Genomic DNA, 27508 nt, shown 5'->3' on the forward strand with positions numbered 1-27508 from the left:
AAATTTAAAAACAGAAAAGAAGTTGTAGAAATACAAAGACATCGTCTGCAAATTATTTACGTACTGTACATTCATCATCATCATCGTTATCTCCATTAGCATCATCAAGAAGGATCAAATCGCCGCCTCCAAGTGTCTACATTACTAAACAGCTAAAATGGTTACCGAATTTCATTTGCATGGTGCCTATCTAAAGGCTTCCAGGAGCAACGACATTTGGTTTTCGGTATTTCGTATAATCATTGAAGGAATTTAAAAATTTAAAATTCTGCCATAACCTACTCATTGTGAGGCCTAACATTACCTCAGTTACACACAATATGACAATCAGGAACTGTGTTTATGTCCTGAGGCAGTGCAACTCACAGCACGCAAATTACCCATATTACATGAATCCAGTGTTTGAGAATGACAGCACTTAGCGACTTTGAACAAATTTAAAACATAATTTGAAAGCCTGTCTAAAACTGTTTCTCGCTGACAACATCCGCCCCCAATCCTCATCGAAGAATGAAGAGGTAGAAAGGTTTTTGAGTGCTACGTTTTTACTGCTCATACGGTAGAACTTCAGCATCAGCCATTACGTTCTAATTTATTACTTTTTTACTGCTAACTCTATCCGCAACACATTCTGCAGCCAGTATCCAAAAACAACTCTGATCAGTCAGAACATTACGATCACTGCCCATCGCGACGCTGGATGGCGCACGGTGGCGTTGTGGACACATGGCGCGGCAGTCAACGCAGGATTTTAAGATGTGCTTCATTTTAATTGATGTTGTTGTTTTCTACGGTGAGGCAAGTGAAGCTGGCCGCTTACCAGTAAGGACAGACGTAGGGCAAAACGCATTCTTGTACTTAAACACGTGTAAGGTTTTGAGGACAGAACAACTGTGTAAGCTCTAAATATTTTGGTTTAATGTTGCAATCTTATCACAGAAATACACGCATTTACGCAGTTTACAATGTGACAATGTTATGACAGTTACCAAACGAACACATCCCGTCCTCAGAAAGTGAAATAATCGTAAACACAACAATAGTAAATTTTAACTAGAACTTTCTTTACAAAATCATTCTTACGACTACATCATGATGTTGGCCAGTACTATGATAAATTATCCAATTCCGGTTCAAAGTTCGGTACTATTCAGGACGACAATCAAGTCTACAGAGGATGGTTAGTTTCGTGAGAAACTGAGCAAAAGGTTACCCAAGGTCTCTCGAGTTTACAATGGACGCAAGCTAGTGAACCAATAAGTTTATGCCTCTGCTCGCGGTATTTACCTTAGCTGCGTTGAGCTGTCGCCTGCATAGCTGCTCTCGTCCTCTGAAACTCCTATAAAGACTAATTAAGCGTTTGCTGATTTTCCCAGCGGAAACTCTCCCTATGTTTCTTTTTATGCGAGAAAACATGTAGTCATCCCTAGTCTTGGAATATGGCGATATGCACGCTCATGGCTAGAGCAGTGTGCATATTAAAATGCCCTCTCACTCCTCACAAGAACAATTAAATAACTGGCTGGTTTGTTTCTCCACAGTTGGAGCTCAACGACACTACAGCTAATATCTAGCTGAATGTCAGCCGCAGTAAACGCAGTATTGACACAAATTTCTCCTCTGTCATACAGAGCGTTATGCACCCTGCTCTGCACTTGAGTCCAGTTCAGAGAAGAGTCCCCAAAAATTTCGCACTTGTCTTTCTGGTAGCCAAACTGTCTCCCCGCCTGGTTTCTTTAGTTCTCCACGTCATAGCTTTTTTCGACCAATAGGAGCGTTCCTCTTATTTTTGTGGAAAGTCTCTCTGCCGATCGCAAGGGCCCTACCATTAAACTGCGTCAAAATCTTGGCACTTTACTCCTTCCTAGTTCGTTTCCGCCAATCGGACGTTTTGTGCCTGCTCCAGACGCCTAAAAGTTAAATGCGTGCACCACATGTGTACCACTCGCTGTTCACGTGATCAACTGTGTCACTGGTTTTTTGGAAATGCAAAACAGTTTTCTAAAGCTACTTTCTGTCCTACTTGTGGCCTATTACCTGCTCTCCAGAATGCGTCACCTGTCCAGTCGTTGACTCCTGCCGCAGGACGCCCCCTAACATGTATTCATGGTGTCTCCCGTGGTGCGGACTCTACTTCTGCCTGCACCTCCTTCCACGCAAAACGTTTCCTCTCGCTGCTTGCTTCACCTTCTGCTCATTGACAGCCATTATATAGGAGCGGTGTGTTAACACCATCGATTCAGTCTGGAACCACGCGACTGCTACGGTCGCAGGTTCGAATCCTGCCTCGGGCATGGATGTGTGTGATGTCCTTAGGTTAGTTAGGTTTAAGTAGTTCGACGTTCTAGGAGACCGATGACCTAAGATGTTAAGTCCCATAGTGCTCGGAGCCATTTGAACCATTTAACACCATCGATTCAGTTTCATCCCCTTTGCATTACATGCTTATAAGCAAATCTACTCATTACCACCAAAGTAAGTTAGGTGTCATATTCACCTTCCCATTGCGATGTATACAACTCTTATATTAGGTTCGAAATTGACCTTCATTTATTCTGCCACTTTACACATGAATGTCTCCAAAAGCATTACAGCTAAAACAGCAAATTTTGAGACTATTGTATAGAACGAAATGGTTGCTATTCCGTGCAATTTTTGTTTGAAAATGCACATCGACATACATTTAATTAGGATTTGAATTTTTTATTACTATTGTTTCTATAATGTACCTTTTCTCGTAAACTAATCAAGCAATGAAACGAATTTCATAGTATACATCTTCACAAGAAGCTAATTAAACGAGTGGAACAGATTTTTTTTTCAGGTAATTTTCGCTTTGATATTAAGTTTTCGGTTTTGTTTCACCTGGAACAGCTCTATTTTTCTCAAATTTTGAAGGAGAACTTTTCTCATAGTGAAGATAACTGAAAAGTGGTGCATAGGATTATTCAGAAAGTAATTCTTGAGAACTATACCAAATTTCAGGATGTTACCTTTTATTGTTCCCGAGAAAAGGTACATCATAGCTCAAAAAAGTCAGTTTACGGCAATTCACATTTAAAAATTTTTATTTCTATTTTTAAGAACGTTGCTATCCCTCTAGTGGCTTATACTGTCCATAGCCATAATGTTTATTCTCTTCCTCCTCTTCCTGGAGTAATCTCTTCCCCTGCATCCTTTGTATAGCCAATTTTTGCATTTTTTCTTCTGCTGTCTGAGATTTGTTGAGTCGCGGTTCATAGATGCTTCTGAGTACGTCTGGATGGAAGCCTATTCTCTGCATGCACTTAATCCTACCTACATTTCCACTATTGAACACTAGACAGGTATCACATGCAACTGTCTTTACGATAACTGAGGGCACAAATACTTTTTTTTTTTTTTTTTTTTTTTTTTTTTTTTTTTTTTTTTTTTTGATAACGCATCCACTTAAAGTTACTGTAGCTCTCATTTATATTCTGTGTTTTCCATGTACATATTTTTCAATCGTTCCGGATTGACTAGGAACCTGAAAGTTACTTTTATGGCATTTAAGACAGCAAGTATCAAACCATGTTTGTGGGTATATGGCTTTCCGCTGGCTTCTGGCTTAAGATATTGGCACCACAATATGCCATGAAGGGGATGTTGAGAATTATCATCTGTGGAAAGTTTGTGAAAGAACCTTGCCCACACTGCTCGCTGCACTGTTTTCACACTACGTAAGCTATCCCTGATAGATTTCTCATAATATATGTAAAGCATGAATTTCCTTATGTCAGTCTGTTAAAACCTCATAGTCATTTTCCATCTTCTAAAAACCACCTTGTAAACATAGGAACAAGCAAAGATCATCTTTCTCGCAGCCTTCTAGACTCATCTGTAGTTCGTTTCGATTAAGTGAACTAAAAAATTAAGACACAAAAAATTTCTAATTTAGAGAAGGTGTGGATCACAACATAGCAAGTGGGGACGTGGTAGGCTATTTCTAGCCAGCATTCGATTATGAAACTTTACGGTATTATTTTTAAAGAATCGATCTAATAAATTACGCAATAGAAAAAATCGAATTTTTTTCGCAGTTTTGCCGTACAGCCGCCCTTACGGACAGAGGGGTAAGTAGCTCGAACACTGCGGGATTAGAGGACATGACAAAGAGAATGTCTTATAGTTTGTCTTCGAGCACCGGCGAGCGCGATTCGTAGCAGTTAGCTGCTATGGTGCATATCACACTTCGGAATTAAAATGGATTCGTGAATGCGCATTATGGAGACGCTCATTGCCAAATGCAATATATACACTCCTGGAAATTGAAATAAGAACACCGTGAATTCATTGTCCCAGAAAGGGGAAACTTTGACACATTCCTGCGGTCAGATACATCACATGATCACACTGACAGAACCACAGGCACATAGACACAGGCAACAGAGCATGCACAATGTCGGCACTAGTACAGTGTATATCCACCTTTCCCAGCAATGCAGGCTGCTATTCTCCCATGGAGACTATCGTAGAGATGCTGGATGTAGTCCTGTGGAACGGCTTGCCATGCCATTTCCACCTGGCGCCTCAGTTGGACCAGCGTTCGTGCTGGACGTGCAGACCGCGTGAGACGACGCTTCATCCAGTCCCAAACATGCTCAATGGGGGACAGATCCGGAGATCTTGCTGGCCAGGGAAGTTGACTTACACCTTCTAGAGCACGTTGGGTGGCACGGGATACATGCGGACGTGCATTGTCCTGTTGGAACAGCAAGTTCCCTTGCCGGTCTAGGAATGGTAGAACGATGGGTTCGATGATGGTTTGGATGTACCGTGCACTATTCAGTGTCCCCTCGACGATCACCAGAGGTGTACGGCCAGTGTAGGAGATCGCTCCCCACACCATGATGCCGGGTGTTGGCCCTGTGTGCCTCGGTCGTGTGCAGTCCTGATTGTGGCGCTCACCTGCACGGCGCCAAACACGCATACGACCATCATTGGCACCAAGGCAGAAGCGACTCTCATCGCTGAAGACGACACGTCTCCATTCGTCCCTCCATTCACGCCTGTCGCGACACCACTGGAGGCGGGCTGCACGATGTTGGGGCGTGAGCGGAAGACGGCCTAACGGTGTGCGGGACCGTAGCCCAGCTTCATGGAGACGGTTGCGAATGGTCCTCGCCGATACCCCAGGAGCAACAGTGTCCCTAATTTGCTGGGAAGTGGCGGTGCGGTCCCCTACGGCACTGCGTAGGATCCTACGGTCTTGGCGTGCATCCGTGCGTCGCTGCGGTCCGGTCCCAGGTCGACGGGCACGTGCACCTTCCGCCGACCACTGGCGACAACATCGATGTACTGTGGAGACCTCATGCCCCACGTGTTGAGCAATTCGGCGGTACGTCCACCCGGCCTCCCGCTTGCCCATTATACACCCTCGCTCAAAGTCCGTCAACTGCACATACGGTTCACGTCCACACCGTCGCGGCATGCTACCAGTGTTAAAGACTGCGATGGAGCTCCGTATGCCACGGCAAACTGCCTGACACTGACGGCGGCGGTGCACAAATGCTGCTGCAGCTAGCGCCATTCGACGGCCAACACCGCGGTTCCTGGTGTGTCCGCTGTGCCGTGCGTGTGATCATTGCTTGTACAGCCCTCTCGCAGTGTCCGGAGCAAGTATGGTGGGTCTGACTCACCGGTGTCAATGTGTTCTTTTTTCCATTTCCAGGAGTGTATTTCTAGTAAGAAATACCAAATGTAACTAAGGCTGCTGTAACATAACGCGATGAACTAAAGAAAAGTGATATTCAAAACATACAGTGTGAATTCGTGATCGTTTCTCACCTTGCTTAATAGAATTAAATATTAATAGTATTACTATTATCAATCAATCTGGAACAAAGACAGATTTACCATTTTTAAGCATCCTCTAAGAATAGAGCATTTCGGGGTAGACACGCTGCAGATCATTGAGAGGATCCCTGTTGAAATTCTTACAACGAACGTGCAAAGAAGAATCGGGCAACATGTTACTTTCTCCCACATTCGTCTCGCGAAATGACGACGACGACGACGACGAGAAAATGAGAGGAATTAGAGATAATAGAGAAGTTACAGACAAGTATTTCTTTGCATATTTCATTTACGAATCGAGCATGGTAGGAGGAAAATGATAATAGTACGAGAAGTACCTTCCGACACGGATCGTAAGATGGCTTGCAATGTATGGATGTTGATGTGGATGTAGACGTAGACGGACCTCCTATGTTCTGTGTTTCGGCTCATTGTTCAACTGATACTTTATGATCCTGTTCCTTGCATTCTTGTTAAATGCTCTTTTCATTTGTCCCTGTTATTCATTATTCCATAAATAATATAAAATATGTTTAATTTTTTGCCTGATATCTTCATTTCTCTGTCTTGTTCTACATTACAAATTACACCTAACCACTTTCGTTTGTCTTCTATATCACAACGTCTTTTATCGCCCAAAGTATTGAATTAAGAACACATAATGCGATTTTCTAACTACATATTTACCGTATTTTTTTTTCCTACAGGACCTGCAAAAGTTCCTCGATGACGCTCCTGACGGGGTGATATACTTCAGCCTGGGCAGCTACATCAAAGGCACCGACCTGAGGCCGCAGGCCAAAAATGCTTTCATTGAGGTCTTCTCCCGCATTAAGCAGAGGGTTCTTTGGAAGTTCGAAGACGACAATCTGCCTGGAAAGCCGGACAACGTCATGATTTCAAAGTGGCTGCCGCAGGCTGACATACTCGGTAAGTACATTTCGGAAGATTGGCGAGATGCTTGAAAAAGAGGCCCTATAGAGTAGTTGTTGTGGTCTTCAGTCCTGAAATTGGTTTGATGTAGCTCTCCATGCTACTCTATCCTGTGCAAGCTTCTTCATCTCCCAGTACTTACTGCAACCTACATCCTCCTGAATCTGCTAAGTGTTTTCATCTCTTGGTCTCCCTCTACGATTTTTATCCACCATGCTGCCCTCCAATACTAAATTGGTGATCCCTTGATGCCTCAGAACATGTCCTACCAACCGATCCCTTCTTCTAGTCAAGCTGTGCCACAAACTTCTCTTCTCCCCAATCCTATTCAATACCTCCTCATTAGTTGTGTGATCTACCCATCTAATCTGCCGCATTCTTCTGTAGCACCACATTTGGAAAGCTTCTATTCTCTTCTTGTCCAAACTATTGATCGTCCATGTTTCACTTCCATAAATGGCTACACTCCATACAAATACTTTCAGAAACGACTTCCTGACACTTAAATCAATATTCAATGTTAACAAATTTCTCTTTTTCGGAAACACTTTCCTTGCCATTGCCAGTCTACATTTTGTATCCTCTCTACTTCGACCATCATAAATTATTTTGCTTCCCAAATAGCAAAACTCCTTTACTACTTTAAGTGTCTCTTTTCCTAATCTAATTCCCTCAGCATCACCCGACTTAATTCGAATACATCCATCCTCCTCGTTTCGCTTTTGTTGACGTTCACCTTATATTCTCTCTTCAAGACACTATCCATTCCGTTCAACTGCTCTTCCAAGTCCTTTGCTGTCTTTGACAGAATTAAAATGTCATCTGCGAACCTCCGTTTTTATTTCTTCTCCATGAATTTTGATTCCTACTCCGAATTTTTTGTTTCCTTAGAGTATAAAACTAAAAACTTAAACGGAAATGACTGTACAGGTCTGATTTACTTAGGCAGCATTCCTCTGGAATATTGAAAGCTTGTCACATTAAAGCGATTGATTTCGCTTCAAATTTTCCTGTGACTGTAAAATTTGTGAACATTTTCACAGATCACACAAGGATCTGGAGAAAACGACAGATACTGAAAAAAGGAAACAGATTACTAGCACACATATAATCCAGTTTTTCTTCGAGTTAGCAAAGAAAAAGCTGAAAGGAGCCAAACGATCTGGACACACCTTCCTGCAGTCACGATTTGCATCAGTTGGACCTCTTGAGAGGCAGATCACTCGAACTCCTATGAGACAATGAAGTTGTTGCGCAATGAAATTAGGAGATGAAAAGGGTGGCTCCGAAAAATGAGTCCTGGATGTTAATTGTTTAAAAAAGCAATAATGATCACTATAACGGGGGGGGGGGGGTTCCTCAAGGTACTAAAATAAAATATCGGTCCACACTGACTGCATTTCCTTATAAAATGTGTGTCCAATAAATAATACGAAGAATGAGATTATCACTCTGCAGCGAAGTGTGTGCTGATATAAAACTTCCTGATAGATTAAAACTGTGTGCCCGACCTAGACTCGAACTCGGGACCTTTGCCTTTCTCGTCAAGTGCTCTACCATCTGAGCTACCCAAGCACGACTTGCGACTCGTCATCACAGCTTCAATTCTGCCAGTACCTCGTCTCCTACCTTTCAAACTTCACAGAAACTCTTCTGCGAACCTGCAGAACTAGCACTCCTGGAAGATTGCGGAGATATGACTTAGCAATAGCCTCTTCGCAGAAGAGCTTCTGAAAAGTTTTGAAGGTAGGAGACGAGGAACTGGCAGAATTGAAGCTGTGGTGACGGGGCGTGAGTCGTGCTTGGGTAGCTAAGTTGGTAGAGCACTTGCTCACGAAAGGCAAAGGTTCAGAGTTAGATGCTCGGTCCGGCACAGTTTCAATCTGTCAGGAAGTTTCAACAACACGAAGTTTCAGACCGAGCGAGGTGGCGCAGTGGTTAGCACATTCAAAAGGACGACGGATCAATCCCTCTTCCGGCCATCCTGATTTAGGGTTTCCGTGATTTCCGTAAATCGCTCCAGGCAAATGCCGGGATGGTTCCTTTGAAAGGGCACGGCCGACTTCCTCGCTGTCTGGTCTCCTCCCTCACAACCACCCGACGAAGTTTCAGGCAAAATTATACCGAAAGTTATGGTACACACAGCAAATATAACAACCAACCTTTATGGATAATGAGCTATCTAAGCTAATGATGTATTCACTTGACAAAGACCTTAGGAAATATGGAAGAAGGGAATAGTCATCGTCATAGAAATCTTTGGTAAAAAGAAGCCAGCGCAGTGATTGTTTCAACTTTGCCAGAAAAAATAGAACGCCACGCAGCTATCATAACTGAGTCATTATCGAGGCCTGGAACCCGTAATTAAAAATACCAAGAGCCCTGAATCTAGCTTAGTCCAAACTACACGCCTACAAAACGACTGGAAACTTCCCTTACCGGTCACTTGTGCTGCAGATTCTCAACATGTTTTAAGCTGCAGGATGTAGTAGTGTGGACGGCTGCAGACAGGTTGGCTCTTGGATATATCTCCTCAAAAGTAGCCCTGTTACCAACAAGTGTCACAAAAGTCGGTGTAGAACCCCCTTCCCTCCCCCCTGTGTTCCCACAGAGCCGTCCTGGATGCTCTGCCAGAGCTATCAAACCAGAGGGCGCTTGCAGAGCTGTCCACTGTCTGCACTCCTCGAAATTCACCTTAATTATCCTTTCCCAGTGATGAAGCTCCGTTAAAGTGGCCAACGAAAATGTTCCTAAGAACTGTTAAATCGCCTTCCTAAGAAAAGTTTTATCAACCAGCCAGTGGCTTGTGTTTCCTCGAACACTGTTCTTAAAATTTGATGCAAAATTCCCGTTCTTCGAAGATATTTTTATTTCATCCTATACGCAGTTCTTCCGTGTCTGTAATTCTTAAAAAGCATCCTGCTATTTGTTACTTTCGGGTAGTTCTTTAAGGGACAGCCAGTGGAGCTCTTTCCCGCATTTTGTATGACATGAGAAGCTGTTTCCCTACATGGAGAACACCTTGAAACGCCCCCTTAAAAAATTATTGAATTACTGTGCTGATAAATCTCTTACATTATTTGATTTTCAAACAGCTGAGCAAAACTGAACGTACTCAGACATTTCGCTCTTTACCTATTCTTATCAACAGTAAACTGACACACAATATTTTTTAGCGCAACGCAATCTGACTTTCAATAATCCCTACAAAAGAATGGCCCTGACTAACAATAACCTATGCCTTTCACAAATCACTTACCTCACCAAAAATCTTGGTTACTCGAACTACTGCCAGACAGCGAGCGCCACTACTGCCAGTTAATAAAAGATTCAAACTACTGAAGGCACTAACTACTGATAGGCATAGTTAGCAAATGAAAGATTTTGATAGAACAATGTATTTACCTTAATAGTGTTCAAAAATCATAATATATGTATATAGCAGTTCATGACATCCATTCTTACAAATTAACCGTTTCTGATGGACACGCGTCCAGATCATCCGCTCTCAAAAATCCGCCATCTCACTTCCCCACATCCACCACTGCTGGCGGCTCACCTCCAACTGCGCAACGCTACGCGCTGTTAAGTCAACAGCCCAACACTTAAAATAGCGAATATTACAATAATGCCACCCAACCACAGACTGCACACAGCACAGCCAGTGATTTTCATACAGAGTGCTAGGTGATGTTATCAATATAAAAATCTAAACAGCCTACTTACAGCCTATTGTTGGTGGCACCTCCCTGCCACGAGAAAAAATATTCTTAAATGAACTTGGCTATTTCTCTTCCTACTAAAAAGACAGATCTTTATCTGAGAGTTGCACCCCACACTCCTGACTTCTAAGACGGTTGTCGGCAATAACAAACAAAGCTATAGAGCAGTGATCTGATCAGATACAGGGCGATAATGATTGAACTATATTAAAAATAGGTAAATTATTTACAAACTATGGCGTGAACACACTCCATTCAACATGAAAACTTCTACAGATATTCAAATTTAGGTTATGACATGTTTGATACACCTGCCATTGGTGGCGATTATGTGGCACAGACGAATAGCGAAACTCTGCATGACCCGCTGATGTGTCGGAACATCGATACCTCCTGAATGTCAATATCCTGACGACCTACTGAATGGCTGTTTTCAGCTCAGCAATAGTTTTGTGGTTATTGCTGTACATCTTATCTTTACTATAGCCCCACAAAAAGGAGTCGCACGTGTTCAGATCCGGAGAATATGGCGGCCGATCAGGTCCATGTCAGTGACCTCTGGCTACTCCAGAGCCAGAATGCATCCCAAAAGTGCTGCTCCAGGACATCGCTCTCCTTTTTCTACAGGGTCGAGCTCCGTCTTCCATGAACCATATCTTGTCGAAATCAGGGTCACTTTGAATAATGGGGATGAAATAATCTTCCAAAGTCTTCAAATACCATCCAGTAACCACTGAGCCATCAAGGAATATCGCACTGATTACTCTGTGACTGGATATTGGACGTCACACAGTCACCCATTGAGGGTGACAAGACTCCTCGATCACGAAATGCAGATTCCCAGGTCCCCCCACAAACGCGCCAATTTCGCTTACTGATGAACCCATGCAAATTAAAGTGGGGTTCGTCATTAAACTGAACTATACAGCACGTACTAATGCCCAACATGCCCTGCAGCCAACCATGCATTTTAAAAAGCCCTAACACAAAATGTTCAAATTATGAAGATTTTATTTCATACAGTTCAATAACTGTCACCCCATAGCTTTGGCTTGTAAAAATGAGGAGTATTCAGTACTGGACCAAGTTTCCGCCACATCATTGTACCAGCATTTTAAGGTGGAGCCATGGACACTCACGCTGTGGTGTCCACTGTACTCAGAGTAGTAGTTTGTGACCGCCGGCGGTTAGGTGGCTGGCATAAACAAAGCAGACGGTGGGCTGTCTGCACAGCTTGTTGCCCATCGGCACTTGCCAGTACTTTTTTCCTTTATTGTGATTTCATGCCCTTGCCCCATATGGGCAAGGGAGTGCTGTCAGCGGCACAATACGCCGCTCTTCAGCCAAGTGACATGACAACTAATACAAGAATAAAATTTTACATATAAGGCGATAAAAAGGGAGACATAAAACAGAGTAATGGGTGATAATGGAGGTAAAAATACACTGAAATGAAGATGTTCATGGGGGACAATTAAAGACGGCATTAAGTTAAAAAACTCTGTTGACAAGTTGTAGAACACAAAAAAGACACTGAAGTCACACATACATGTTAAAAGTTGGCCACAGTATTAAGAACACTGCAGAACAACACACTTTAAACTCACTTGGAGCACACACAATGAAGAATAAAACTGCCAGGTGTGACCTGCCGAGGGAGAGGCCTGAGAGGATGGAAAAGGAGGAGGAGCAAGGTGCAGCAGGGGAGGGGCGGGATGGAAAGAGTAGGGGCGTCAGTGGGTGCACCAAGAGGCTGGAGACAGTTGGGGCAGGAGATGAAGAGGGAAGACAGGGCAGGAGGTAGTGCAGAGGCACTGAAGGGGAGCACAAGAGAAGGAAGGGGAGTAGGAGGGGAAAACCGCTCAGGAGAAGGGAACGGGGTGCCAGCACTTCTGTTATGGCCCATATATACAGGCAGATGAGTCTGTCCACTGAGCATATCTACTCTGAGCTATTGGTCTGTGTGTGGCTAATGGTTCCATGGTCTTGTACACGGTCAGGGCCGGTCTGTTCGACCGGTGGACTTTAGCCTCCTAGCCTTGTCCGCTACCTGCCAACCCACACTCCCTCAGTTCAGGCAGGTAGGGTCCACCAAGCAGTCACCAGTGGCCACACACAGGTGGACAGGTCGGTGGAACAGTCAGGTTGTGAATGAGCGTCTTTTGAAATGGATGTGGTCTTGCAGTGGCTAGCCTGTCGTTACTGACATTCGCCTGTGCCTCCTTCTGCTCATTAAGGATCCCAGACTTGCAGCTAAAACATGCAACATCTATCCAATGTGGAGAGAATTTTAAAATGGGAATTGACGGCTTAATCATTGCACTCACTGGGGCTGTTCATAATCATCATCGATATATTTACTCGATACAAGGCTGTTTCAGAAGCGAATATTGAATGACAGAAATTGAATAAAAATGGGACGAGTGAGACGAGAATGGATTGAAGCATTTCAAAGAATGCACAGACCAAATCTGCAGAATGGTCCTCAAATCCAATAGTTTTCTCTCTTTAAACTGTAGGTGTGCAAACTATCTCACTGTTCTGGCTAAATAAAACTTTTTTATCCTCATCAAATTCACTCTCATTTCGTAAGAAGTAAAATTTGTCTCATAATCAAACCACAATACCGATTTGTGATTGTCTCTTAGAGGCAGTCAATAAAGATAAGGTTCAGCAATCCTCAACAAATTATTGCCCTGAATTCCATGGTCATAGTTCACTATTCGTCTTTTCAACACGTTCACAAAGGAGGCCCCACTGCTTTATCACATAATTTCAAGCTGGAAGTTTACACAACATGAGTTGGGTGGACCTTGAATATATTCAACAAAGAAGTGCTGGCAACTGTCAGCATGTCGTCGTTTGTTATAACTGAGCAATTGCAGTATTCATCTTGTCGATAGCTTCTTCGCACTGGAAGTGCTGGGTATTTTATTTTATACCGTTGGTTAGAAACAGTGCGAAAAAGTAATGAGATATGACGTAAGAGATGCGAGCAGAGGAAGAAAAGATATAGTACAGTCAGTACAATTTCCGAGAAGAATTGGGCCAGTTTAGCATGATTATGATTTGACTGGCTGTCGACGCAGGAGCGAACACGCCAGATTTGTTAGATGCAGTTATTAATATTTAATAAATTGTAATTCAGATTTTTTCTCAGCCGCATGAATACATCCCCAGTAGCAAGGACATGTTCTGAGACATCGAGGGATCACCAATTTAGTATTGGAGAGCAGCGAGGAGGGTAAAAATCGTAGAGGGAGACAGAGATGAATACACTAAGCAGATTCAGAAGGATGTAGGTTGCAGTAGGTACTGTGAGACGAAGCTTGCACAGGATAGAGTTGCATGGAGAACTGCATCAAACCAGTCTCAGGACTGAAGACAACAACAACAACAGCAAGTTAAAATCCAGTTGATTCACATCTCATTTTTACGGCAATTTTCATTAGCTTTAGTATAATGATATTCAGGCAAAGCACTTCGTGCACCTTCGACTCCCGCCAAATACGCGCTACGAAGCGGAGTGATTCGGGCTGTCTCGTCAGTCTGCTGCGAGGGGTTGAACAGTGACGTTCGCGTTATTGGGTGCACAATTAATATGTAGGATGCACGCCACATACATCGTATTGAAATAACGCGACTCTGTGTGCAAAAAGAGAAGAATATAATAGCGTGCATAATTTCTGTGAACATGTTTTCTACAAGAGTTAATACACCTGAATTGTGATTGATTGTAATAACAAAGCAGACAAATTATAAACAGCTAATAAGACGTTTTGCATATCTTTGATTGCAAAATTGCACGTTTCACAGTTCAGTATAGAATCTTGAAGTGTTAAACGTGTAATTTTGTAATGAAATGTATGCAAAACTTCTTGTTAGCTGTTTATACTTTGTCTGCTTTGTTCGTCATTAATTAAAAAGCTGTTGGTATCCCTAATTTGAAATGTATCAAATCATTTAGTAGAATCGAGAGCTTTAACCACTTCCTCAGTTACATCAGCGCTTCAGTTCAAGACAACAAACTCGCGACGTGAGCACTAAAGCTTCGCCGGTACAACGACATTTATATTTATATCAGGTCAGTAAATGACATGACGCGCTGGGAGTTTCTCAAGGTGGATGTTCAGCAACTGCTTTCAACTGGACCCCACTTACTGCGGGCCCTCTATCTATCCAGACGTCCTACCGGGTGAAGGGGATCTACAGTTTAACGTGAAATCCAAACCACAATCGTTCCTGGCATACCTTCCAGGTGAAGGCTAGCGTAAGGGAAGACTAAAAAATTTTGGCGTTCAAAGGGTTCGATCACGCTACCTTACGGTCTCCAACCCGACACCGAAGGATGAAGCATGAAAATTTAAAAACGGATTACGTGTTTGTTGGGTAACAGAACAGCAGATTGACAATAGCAAGGAAATTATTTCCAAAAAAGTGACTACTTTAATATCTAACAGAAATGTGTTACAAATTCTTTTCTTAAGGTATTAGGCTGGAGTGTAGAGTTGCGTGGGATGGATGAAAAATGGGCGGGAAACGCTTCAGATAGGAAGAAAATGGAAGTTATCGAAATTTGGTGTTGCAGAAAAGGTTGAAGATGAAAGGGTAGATCAGATAACTAACGACGATTCTGAGGCATTGGGGAGAAAAGAAATGTGTAGCACAACTTAACTAAAAGAACGGATCTGTCGATTGCGCAAATCCTGAGACACCGTGGAATAGTCAACTTCGGTAATGGGGAGGAGTGAGGGAGCTTAAAATATTAGCAGGAGACCTAGGTTGACTAACGTAAGTAGAAGAGGCTTGCACACGATACACCAGCATGGAGAGTTCCTTCACAGTTGTGTCCCACCTGAATATAACAACCACAACAACGACAAAAGGTGTTAACTTTGAAAGGGGGACAACAGAGGTCCTTTGATTCCAATCAGCAAATCAATCAGCAGAGTGGCAGAATCGTTGAATATTTCCAGAAAGATACTGTACTGTGTGGCAAATATTGACTTCACTACGTACTATATAGAGCCTGATTGAGGTGCCACTACTTATGGGTTCTATGCATCCCACGAAACTTTCAAATACCACGTGCAAGGTTCAAGGTTTTGAAATTCTCTCGCTCACTACACGCACACTATTACTCCTACAGAAAAAATGAACAGAACATTCTTGTAGAAAAATATAATATAGTTAAAATTTTTTTTACTAGAATACGTTTTCGTCAGAGACCGCAGTTTTCCAATTATTCAAGGCTAACGTCCAAAAGTGGTATTCAAAAGTGTTTTCAGGAAACCAGTCAACTCGAAAGGCCGTAATTTCAACTAAATATCTAATAATTACAATTAGGAACACGTTAAATTGCAAAGAACACACAAAAATGTTGTGGAGAGGACTGTGTTTTATTGGCGGAACATTTAGAAAATGTAGCAGATCTACTAGACTGCCTACACTATACTGGTGCCGTTCGGGGCAGCCGTGCGGTTTACGGCGCCTTGCCACGGTTCCCGCGACTCGCCCTGGCAGAGGTTCGAGTCGTCCTTCGGGCATGGGGGTGTGTGTTGCCCTTAGCGTAAATTAGTTTAAGTTAGATTAAGTAGTGTGTCAGCCGAGGGACCGATGACCTCAGCGGTTTGTCCCATGGAACTTATCACCACCATCATCACCACCACACTACACTACACTTATTCGTCCTGTTTTGGAGCACTGCTGCGAGGTCTGCAAGCCTTACCAGATAGAATTAACGGAGTACATTGAGAAACTTCAAAGAAGAGCAACCCGCTTTGTGTTATCGAGAAATGCGGAAGACAGTGTCAAAGACGTGATACAGGGCTTGGGTGGACATCATTAAAACGAAGACGTTTTTTGTTGCTTCGGAATCTTTTCATGCAATTTCAATCACAAACTATCTTCTCCGAATGCGAAAATATTTTGTTGACACCGACCTACATAGGGAGAAACGATCATCATACACACCGAAGCGCCAAAGAAAGTGGTATAGGCATGCGTGTTCAAACACTGAGACATGCATACAGGCAGTATATGGCGCTGCGGTCATCAACGCCAATATAAAACAAAAAGTGCCTGGTGCAGTCGTTAGATCGGTTACTGCTGCTACAATAGCAGGTTATCAAGATTTTAGTGAGTCTGTGTTGTCGGTGCACGAGCTATGAGACACAGCATCTCCGAGGTAGCGATGAAGAGGGAATTTCCCGTACTACCATTTCACAAGTATTCTGTGAATATCAGGACTCCGGTGAAATATCAAATCTCAGACATCGCTGCGGCCGGAAAAAGTTTCTGCAAGAACGGCACCAATGAAGACTGAAAAGAATCGTTCAGTGCGACAGAAGTGCAACACTTCTGCAAATTGCAGCAAACTACAATGCTGGGCCATTAACAAGAATGGAAACATGTTGCCTGGTAGGAAAAGTCTCGTTTCAGATTGTATCTAGGAAATGGACGTATACTGGTATGGAGACAACCTCATGAATCCATGGATACTGCTTGTCAGCAGGAAACTTCGTGCTGATGGATGCTCTGTAATGGTGTGGAGCGTCTGCAGCTGGAGTGATGTGGGACCCCTGATACGTGTAGATCCGACCCTGACAGCTCACTCATACGTAAGCATCCTGTCTGATCACCTGCATCCATTCATGTTCATTGTGCATTCCGACGGACATGGGCAATTCCAGCAGGACAATACGACACTCCACACGTCCACAATTCCTACAGAGTTTCTCCAAGAACTCTCTTCTGAATTTAAACACTTCCACTGTTCACCAACCTCCCCATACATGAACATTTCTGAGCATATCTGGGACGCCTTACAAAGAGATGTTCAGAAGAGATCTTCACCCCCTCGTACTCTTACGGTTTTATGGACAGCCCTGCAGGATTCATGGTGTCAGTTCCCTCCAGCACTGCTTCAGACAGTCGAGACCATGCCACGTTCGGTTAGGGGACTTCAGCATGCTCTGCTCCTCCATATTAGACAAGTGTACCGGTTTCTTTGGCTCTTCTGTTTAAATACAGTAAGGAAAATTAGAGCTCGCACGGAAAAATATAGGTTTTCGTTTATTCCTCACGCTGTTAAAGATTAGAGAGATAGAGAATTACTCTGAAGGTAGTTCGATGAGCTCTCAGCCAGGCACTTAAGTGTGATTTGCAGAGAATCATTGTGAATGCAGGTGTATGTGTAGAAGTCGAAAACCGTGGCATCAAGCGAAAACGTATTCCAGTACAAAATTTAACTAAACTAAATTACCTACAGAAAGGTCCTCTTCATTTTTTTCTGTAAGGTTAATAGTCTGCGAGTGGTGAACGAGAGAAAATTAAAATAACGCACGTGGTTCTTGAAAGTGTATTGGGTTGCATAAAACCCACATTTAGGGGCAGCTGACTAATCCTGTATAAGCATATCAGAGCAAGTAAGAGTACACAACAGTTCCATAGTTGATTACTTCGATATATTCGTAGGTAGTCAGGACACGGTTTTCAATTGTGTTAAGGATAATTAGCTTACAGATGGAAAATCTTCTCAAAGAGAACGGTATTAATCGAACATGGAAACACTGTAGGGTGGAAATATTTCCTTCGTGACGTACCAGTAGTTAATGGAGAAAATGTAACATAACCATGGGCTAACATCTGTCATTAGTTGCCGTCGAATAGATAGACCATAAGCGCCTCGGAACAACGAATGTGCTTAGAGGGAAAGGGCGGAGAATTTAATTTTGTTCGTGCTGGATGTATGGACCATTTTGAGTATTGGTTATTGCCAGTAGCCGTATACAACTGACGGCTGGAAGCTGCAACAGCGGTGCCAGCCGACAGGGATTTTATCTCATTGAATGGAGTATGGTGCGTGTAACAACGCCTTCCTCTTTAATGACGATTGCATGGAAATGACTGAACGAGACACCGAATGAGTTGGGGAGACGTCCTCGTCCATCATCGCGGAAATGCCGCCCACAGCTCACGGAAACTGTTAATAATTGGATGCATATTATGGTCACGTGACCTGGGAGGCCATAGATGTCTCTATGATCATTCTGTCTGTAATCGAGTGTGATGCGTTGGTGCATTTTGATGGTGGTGCTCTGAGATACAAAGGGCGATCAAAAAGTTTCCGTTTGAGGGTGTTGCTGCAGCGTATACGCAACGAAGTGCGACTCCGATGCGGGTCTCAAAGCACCAACATGCTGGCAAGGGATTAGTGTGGCATTCGCGTCTTTCCGACATGTTTTGATACAGGTGGCCCTTTAGCCTTATTGCATGCCTTGAGATCTTCGCTGTCACTGTACGCAAAAGTCAAAATCATTAGCCGTATATTGGCAGTGTTTCGCATTACATTCTCAGTTGATTCCTGAGACGGGTGTGAGTACCGGTATCTCAGTGTTTTAGTGAGGTACGCAGATGGCAGTTGTCATTTGTGGACGTTGTATTCCACCAAGCACACTGACTGCGAAATCTTAATGCAATGCAAGTTGCAAGGGCTGTCTGTCTGATACAGAAAGTATAGACTTTTGGTCCGTTGTTGCAGATGCCAATGCCTCTCCATGTCATCCATAGGTTGTAGACACGCTATAGCGAGACAGTACATAAGGCGAGCTGGACAAAGCCGCCGGAGCATTACAACAACACGTGAAGACCGACATCTGGACATCTCTGCCGGCCGCGGTGGTCTCGCGGTTCTAGGCGCTCCGTCCGGAGCCGCGCGACTGCTACGGTCGCAGGTTCGAATCCTGCCTCGGGCATGGATGTGTGTGATGTCCTTAGATTAGTTAGGTTTCAGTAGTTCTAAGTTCTAGGGGACTGATGACCACAGATGTTCAGTCCCATAGTGCTCAGAGCCATTTGAACCATTTTGGACATCTCTGCGTTGCAGCGTCGTACGGATAACGTCAGAGCACTGTAGCCGCTTTGTCGTATCTGATTGTAATGCTGTGTGATCCAGACGTCCTGTTACAGTATCCCGCTTGACAAGACATCATCTTGTACCCCGCCTTCAGTTTTGCCGATCCCATGTCAACTGCCAATTTCATAAGTCCAGATGCCCTCTGATGAGAGGTGATGGTCGTGTTCATGTGTGGAAAGCCATGTTGGGCGGTACCTGCCAAATGTCGTCCAGGAAATCGACAGATATCGAAGGTTCTGTGATGCTGTGGAGAGGCTTCAATTGTAGACAGCCATACGAATCTTGTCGTTGTCCATGGTTGCCTTACCGCCTGGCAGTACATCGAACATATCCTGTTGGATCGTGTGGTGGTTGCTGCATAAGATGGTGGCCCTGAATTCCTTCCAGTGCCAGGGCGTTTGCGACAGGCGACAGGCGCCAGCAGCGATGTCTTGCGAAGCCTGGACATTGAAGTAATGGAATGACCGGCGGTGAGTCCCGACCTAAACCCATCGTGCATATGTAATTAAAAGAATTACCAAAGGCTGTCCTCAAGGGTCGATCTGCGGCTCCATCTTCTTGGACATTACAATCGAACCCCTCTTACAACTTCTGGATGGGAATGGCAGGTCAGACGGAATTGTCGCCTACGTAGATGACCTATTAGTTGTAGTCACTGCAAACAGAGCCCGGTTAGAAGAGAGAGCCAGTGGAATACTACAAACAATTACTCAGTGGTGTCACAACAACAAACTCAGGACAGCCGAAAACAAAACAGCATACACTTTACTGAAAGGATCACTCTAAAGGAATCCTTCGGTTAAAACTGGGGACACAAACATCAAATGAGCACACATTACGCTCTATCTTGGGGTACACACAGATGAAAAATTGAATTTCCACGAACACATAAGGCTAACAACAGACAAAGCAGAAAAAATACTACACAAACTGGTGAGGCTAAATTCAAAACAGTACAGACTACCTCTACCAGTCGTAAGTACATACCACTGTGCGCTCTTCGAATCAGTACTGAGCTTCGCAGCTAGCACGTGGGCACATAGACTGAACGTGATCACCAACAAAGTATTGGTCAGACGAGGGCAGAGAAGTGTCCTACTTAGGCTATCTGGAGCCTTCGGTACCACCTCAGCGGATGCACTGTGTGTGGTGCTCGGAATATGCCCCATAGATATCACGATCAAATACAGAGCTGCAAGGTACTGGTTAAAGGTGGGGAGACTAGATAAGCTACACACAATAACCGGTGTGCCCATAGGGACGATACGTCACCTTAAAAGTTGGCGTTTGGATACATGGCATGGCGAGATGAGTGGGATGTAGGTGATAAGGGACGTAGACTGCACGACTTCCTCCCTGACATAATGGAGCGGTTGAGAATGAGACATATCGATCCCAGCCGCGGTATGGTACATGTCCTAACCGGACACGGACCTTACTCCACACACTTAAACCGCATGAGTCTGAGGCAGACACCTACATGCACATGCGGGGAAGAAACTGTCTTTTTCTGCGGGCAATACGCGAACAATATGCATACACTACACTTAGATTACAAAGATACAGCCATAGATACATACACAGCAATAAGAGATGAAGAACAATGGGCACAATTAAACGCACTGACAAACAGTATTTCAAAAACAACACATGAAGAGTACATTCGGACACATCACAGACATGCCTATGTGCAGCGTAACAACAATCTCCAGACGATGGACAGCGATATCCACAGTGACAGCGAAAATAGTGACAACGAGGAGGAACAGTAGGAGGAAGAAAGCTGAGATGTGACAGTAAATAAGCAAAAGTGCTGGCGATCTAGCCAAGGAAACACCATATGGTACATGGATGGGCACCTAATGTAGTTAATACATAGGATTTTTAATAAATAGGATAAACAACATTATTTCTCTACTAATAACCATTAGTGTGTGTGTGTGTGTGTGTGTGTGTGTGTGTGTGTGTGTGTGTGTGTGTGTGTGTGTGTCTGGGGGTCAACGGCTCGAAGAAACCATTCCGAGGTATTCACCGTCAGTCGCATTCGGTAATGATACTAACAAATCTCTCTCCTATCTTCTTTTCATATTCTTCTTAAAAAACCAAAAAAAATTATTTAATTTCAACCTTAAGTTATAGTTATTTTGAAAGATATCATTCTTTGTAAATGTTGTAGATATAACAAAAGAAAACTGTAAAAAGATGAAAAACGAAAATTGTAAGGTGTACGACCTGTTTTAAACATCAGGTAACAGGTCTATAATTTGGCTATAAATTATTAAAAAAAATATGTGCCTCATGCTTAACATACGTGTTCGTGGTCGTCCTGTTCCACCACAGACGCTCAAAGAACTCTCATGGGGTCTCGTTGAAGAATGAGAAAGAATATCATAGCGTGACCCCCGTAGACGTCCATGGAGAAAACTACGTACGCGTCGGGAAGTCGTAAACGCTCACGAAGGGCATACATGTTATTGAAGTTCTCAAATTTCAATGAAAACCGTCCAGTATGGCAGGATGAATGGTTGTTTTCACTTTGTTTTCGACACCAGTTCTTTTTATAAAAACAATCGAGCACGTAATGATGTTTTGTTGTGTACTTAATTTGTAGAAGATGAAGGTATAATTTGGTAACACATTAAGTTCTCAATCATCGCTCAAAGGAGAATGGCAGGCGCCCAAATTCATGTTCAAATGGTTCAAATGGCTCTGAGTACTATGCGACTTAACTTCTGAAGTCATCAGTCGCCTAGAACTTAGAACTCATTAAACCTAACTAACCTAAGGACATCACACACATCCATGCCTGAGGCAGGATTAGAACCTGCGACCGTAGCAGTCGTTCGACTCCAGACTGTAGCGCCTAGAACCACACGGCCACTCCGGGCGGCCAAATTCATGTTCCCCTAATTCTTTCAAGCAGTGTAAATTTGTTCGTATGCTTTTCGAAACCCAAGCTATGTCCACATACGTCACACGTCTGTTGTGTACCGTACAGAGCAAATCTGCAGTCTGCAAAAAAATTAGCTCTTGGGGTGGAAATATCCCTAGGTTCTGTAAAAAATAAAATAAAATAAAATTGAAGTCAACAAATTAGGTGGAAAAACATAACTTCTGTCACTTTAAATAATCTCCAAAAGACGCAGATACGTTGCACACGCAAACAAGACGATCATGTGTGATCGATCTGTGTGCACCTCCAACGTATCTATCTCTTTTAGATATTATGTACTGTAACAGAAGCTATGTTTTTCTACCTACAACGAAGTCATTCATTCCACTTTTGAAGATTATTTATTGTAAAAGAAGCTACATTTTTCTAGCTACATCGCAGTTGTTTACTTCAAATGATGCAGTGACAATATGGTAACACTTCGCTTCGGCACGATAATGGTATGATAATCGAAACTAGTAGCATTGAGCATAAAAATAAACAGCTGATCGTAATCTAAAATGAAGTTTCATAAATAATGTTCATTTGCTTTTGGGCTAGCGGTGCGCACATGTGTGTATTACACACCCGGTCTCTTTAACGTTTTATTCTGGTACAACCTGTCTTGTTGTTTTGGATCTCTCTGCTCTGGATGTCTTTCTGCCATTAGACCCTCCCGTTGGATGCGCTATTGTCCATAGTGTGTTGAGAGGGAAAAAGTGTTCAAAATGGCTCTGAGCACTATGGGACTCAACTGCTGTGGTCATCAGTCCCCTAGAACTTAGAACTACTTAAACCTAACTAACCTAAGGACATAACACACATCCATGCCCGAGGCAGGATTCGAACCTGCGACCGTAGCAGTCGCACGGTTCCGGACTGCGCGCCTAGAACCGCGAGACCACCGCGGCCGGCCGGAAACAGTGCGATGGATTGAGTGTGTATCAGAGAGAAGTAACGGTTCAACACACACCGGCTAAAATGCCACGCATCTACACAAATGAAGACCATGCGTGCATGATGAACGTTTACGGCTTTTGTGATGATACTATTCCAGCTGCTATCGAAGAATATCGTTGGCGCTTACCGACACGTCGAATACCTGATCGTAGTGTTTTCCAGAGTTTTCAGCACACTGCGTGGAATGGGTATCCTTGGAGGCTCTCATTCTCTCCTGAATGTGTAGTTCAACAGCCTGTGCAAGGAACAGCAACACATTGTTGCAATGGTGCAGTGCAGTTGTGCTACAAACACATAGCGACTTTCTCAGTTGATCTTTGTGAAATGTTTGTTATGTTTACTAATTTCAGTTTGTGTACGTGTGTAAACCTGGCAACGTATCGAATAATACAATAATACAGAAAATAAATAACAATTTGCATTAAATGTGTTCTATTCAGAAACAATAAAAATGTGGGCATATATCCAAATTTGTTTCAAATGAGAGTTCCTATCTTGTCCTTGAATATTGACTCTTCCTCCTGGAACACTCTGTGTGTAAAGCAGAACGAGTTTACAGAGCGAAGCGAAAACAAACCAAAAACACGAGAGCAGCGAAGTGTGACGATAGACTGGCCGGTAGCTGACACGGCAACGCTGCAGCGCGGGATGAGGCTTAGCCGCCGACCTTGAAATGTCCGCTTTCGTCACCGCAGAACTTCGAAGACTGAACGAGAGATTGGAACGATCCATTTTCCCAAGCCAAAGAGCAGCTGTGGCATCACGCGCAGTCACATTCGTCGCTGTGGCCAGAATTCCATGTGCTCTTGGCAGTGTATGGCGGACAAGACAAATTACACGACGCACCGCTCTGTCGATTTAATCGGAATCTCTATCGATTTCTTCCTCGTTGATACATTTCCGTTACCTCGATGAGTATAATTTAAGTGGAAATTTATATGTATTGGTCCTCTAAAAGTAAACCTGCCCTCAAGGTTTGTTTGAACTCCTTAGTTCTTTTCTGGACCTACTATATTCCCTTGTTCTGTCCCGACCTTCGAAATAAATTATTCAGCTCGTTATAGTTCAATGAAGACATCGATACACAGTGCTGTTTGCCATATATACAGTTCATTTCCAGAGGTGAAGAAAGCTATAAGTAGCGGAAAAATACTGGGTCCACCTGAATATAGAATCCTGAAGCTTTATTCGCTCTCCACCATGTCCTGTACCTGGAGCGAGATGTTCAACATTTACCAGAGAGATGTCAGAAGTTCAGACGAGGGACGAAGTCTGGGAAAACTCTTATTTAAAGGATAGGCAACAGGGGCAGCAACTATGACAGTCAAAATACATACGGTCTAATCTTCCTTGTATGATGAATTAACTCATTTATTCTGTGGTTGGTTAAGATCTCGCCTATTAGCCAACACTGGTACTCATGTGAATGTCTTTTGTGTGGACCAGGTTAAGGCCGTCAACAGACTCTCATTTATCAGTGCATTCCTGTACTATTGTGTATCAGTGGCATCTGAGTAGCATTTACTCAGTGAAATAAACTTGTGTTAGGAACGACTCGAAACTGCAATTTACATAGTTTACGCCCACATTGAGGCACTAAAATCAAACATAATACAACAGAGTCTACAATGATTAAGTTTAGGTCTTAGGAGTCAGCAATTTCTTCGTTTTCTAAAACTTCACTCGTTGTGATCTGGCTGCTTGTTCTTCTGCAGATATGGCATACTTCTTCCGTTCTGAGGGTTTGAATGTCAGCAGTGTGTATTTGTTCTTCAGAAGCAGTTTCTCTTCTCTATGTTGAATTTGGTGTGTGATGATGATCAGTTCATCCAGATCACTGTGTACTTCTTTAAACCAGATGTTTTTGGTTTTACTGTTCCAGAAATATTAAAAAGTTGCTTCAGGATTCTAGTATTTGGTTGGCGAGATATGTGGCTGAAAAATGCAAATCCTTTTCCGCATTGTATCAACAACAGATTCACTCTTTTTATACACTACTGAATTGGGCAAAAGTCTCCACTGCCCATCAACTTGATGTTTCTTACTGATAATTGTTCGCAGTATTCTTCTATCAACTTCCTGCAATTTGTCAGTTGTTGCTTGAGTAATTAGTCTGAACAGTGTTTCACTTGCATATGTTGTTTCCAGTTTAACGACGGAGGAGTAATGTCGAAATTTAGCATTTATTGACAGAGATACACTCCTGGAAATGGAAAAAAGAACACATTGACACCGGTGTGTCAGACCCACCATACTTGCTCCGGACACTGCGAGAGGGCTGTACAAGCAATGATCACACGCACGGCACAGCGGACACACCAAGAACCGCGGTGTTGGCCGTCGAATGGCGCTAGCTGCGCAGCATTTGTGCACCGCCGCCGTCAGTGTCAGGCAGTTTGCCGTGGCATACAGAGCTCCATCGCAGTCTTTAACACTGGTAGCATGCCGCGACAGCGTGGACGTGAACCGTATGTGCAGTTGACGGACTTTGAGCGAGGGCGTATAGTGGGCATGCGGGAGGCCGGGTGGACGTACCGCCGATTTGCTCAACACGTGGGGCGTGAGGTCTCCACAGTACATCGATGTTGTTGCCAGTGGTCGGCGGAAGGTGCACGTGCCCGTCGACCTGGGACCGGACCGCAGCGACGCACGGATGCACGCCAAGACCGTAGGATCCTATGCAGTGCCGTAGGGGACCGCACCGCCACTTCCGAGCAAATTAGGGACACTGTTGCTCCTGGGGTATCGGCGAGGACCATACGCAACCGTCTCCATGAAGCTGGGCTACGGCCCCGCACACCGTTAGGCCGTCTTCCGCTCACGCCCCAACATCGTGCAGCCCGCCTCCAGTGGTGTCGCGATAGGCGTGAATGGAGGGACGAATGGAGACGTGTCGTCTTCAGCTATGAGAGTCGCTTCTTCATTGGTGCCAATGATGGTCGTATGCGTGTTTGGCGCCGTGCAGGTGAGCGCCACAATCAGGACTGCATACGACCGAGGCACACAGGGCCAACACCCGGCATCATGATGTGAGGAGCGATCTCCTACACTGGCCGTACACCTCTGGTGATCGTCAAAAGGGGACACTGAATAGTGCACCGTACATCCAAACCGTCATCGAACCCATCGTTCTACCATTCCTAGACCGGCAAGGGAACTTGCTGTTCCAACAGGACAATGCACGTCCGCATGTATCCCGTGCCACCCAACGTGCTCTAGAAGGTGTAAGTCAACTACTCTGGCCAGCAAGATCTCCGGATCTGTCCCCCATTGAGCATGTTTGGGACTGGATGAAGCGTCGTCTCACGCGGTCTGCACGTCCAGCACGAACGCTGGTCCAACTGAGGCGCCAGGTGGAAATGGCATGGCAAGCCGTTCCACAGGACTACATCCAGCATCTCTACGATCGTCTCCATGGGAGAATAGCAGCCTGCATTGCTGCGAAAGGTGGATATACACTGTACTAGTGCCGACATTGTGCATGCTCTGTTGCCTGTGTCTATGTGCCTGTGGTTCTGTCAGTGTGATCATGTGATGTATCTGACCCCAGGAATGTGTCAATAAAGTTTCCCCTTCCTGGGACAATGAATTCACGGTGTTCTTATTTCAATTTCCAGGAGTGTTGTTTTTTGTAGGTTGGTCACGTGGTTGTCTGCGCTCGCTGAAGTTTTAATGTTCTACTATCTATTGATGATCTTTCATTAACATTCCAGGTAATAATCTCACCAACATATTTAAACTTTTTTGCTGCTTTATTTTTTTGATCATTATGGTGTATATCGGATGTGTCAACTTGGAAGATGAGCATCATTTCCGTTTTCTCAAACGAAATTTGCAATCCGACCATTGCCGCTAATCATTCTACTTGACCTATCTGAACCTTTGCCTCATCTTTATTTTTCGCTAACAGCGCCAAATCATCTGAAAATGCAAAGAAGTCGAATCTTTCTTCCAATCTTAAACATATGGTGGGCGTATCTTGTTCCATTCACTCACGCTTTTCCCCAACACACAATTGAACAAGAATGGAGACAATCCATCGCCTTGTCGAAGGGCAATGTGAATCTCAGAAGGTTCAGAGAATTCATTTCTGAACCTTACTCTAGCTTTAGTATTTCGAAGGGTGACCGCAACGAGGTTGACAAGTTTCCGATGTAAACCAAATTCTTTAAATATTGACAGTAGATATTCACGATGGACACTATCGTAGGGTTTTTTAAAATCGAC

The 27508-nt window shown here is 43.8% G+C and overlaps 1 protein-coding gene across 1 annotated transcript in view; it reads left to right on the plus strand.

The window, feature by feature from the left end:
* The window catches only part of LOC126284184 (UDP-glycosyltransferase UGT5-like), a 125141-nt gene that overhangs the window by 85168 nt on the left and 12465 nt on the right, over window positions 1-27508 (plus strand). The window contains exon 4 of the mRNA XM_049982927.1: window positions 6525-6747. Within this exon, the coding sequence (XP_049838884.1) occupies window positions 6525-6747 (223 nt within the window). The remainder of the gene's footprint in view (window positions 1-6524; window positions 6748-27508) is intronic.

The sequence above is a fragment of the Schistocerca gregaria genome, chromosome 8 (assembly GCF_023897955.1).
Source record: "Schistocerca gregaria isolate iqSchGreg1 chromosome 8, iqSchGreg1.2, whole genome shotgun sequence".
In the NCBI taxonomy this organism is placed as follows: domain Eukaryota; kingdom Metazoa; phylum Arthropoda; class Insecta; order Orthoptera; family Acrididae; genus Schistocerca; species Schistocerca gregaria.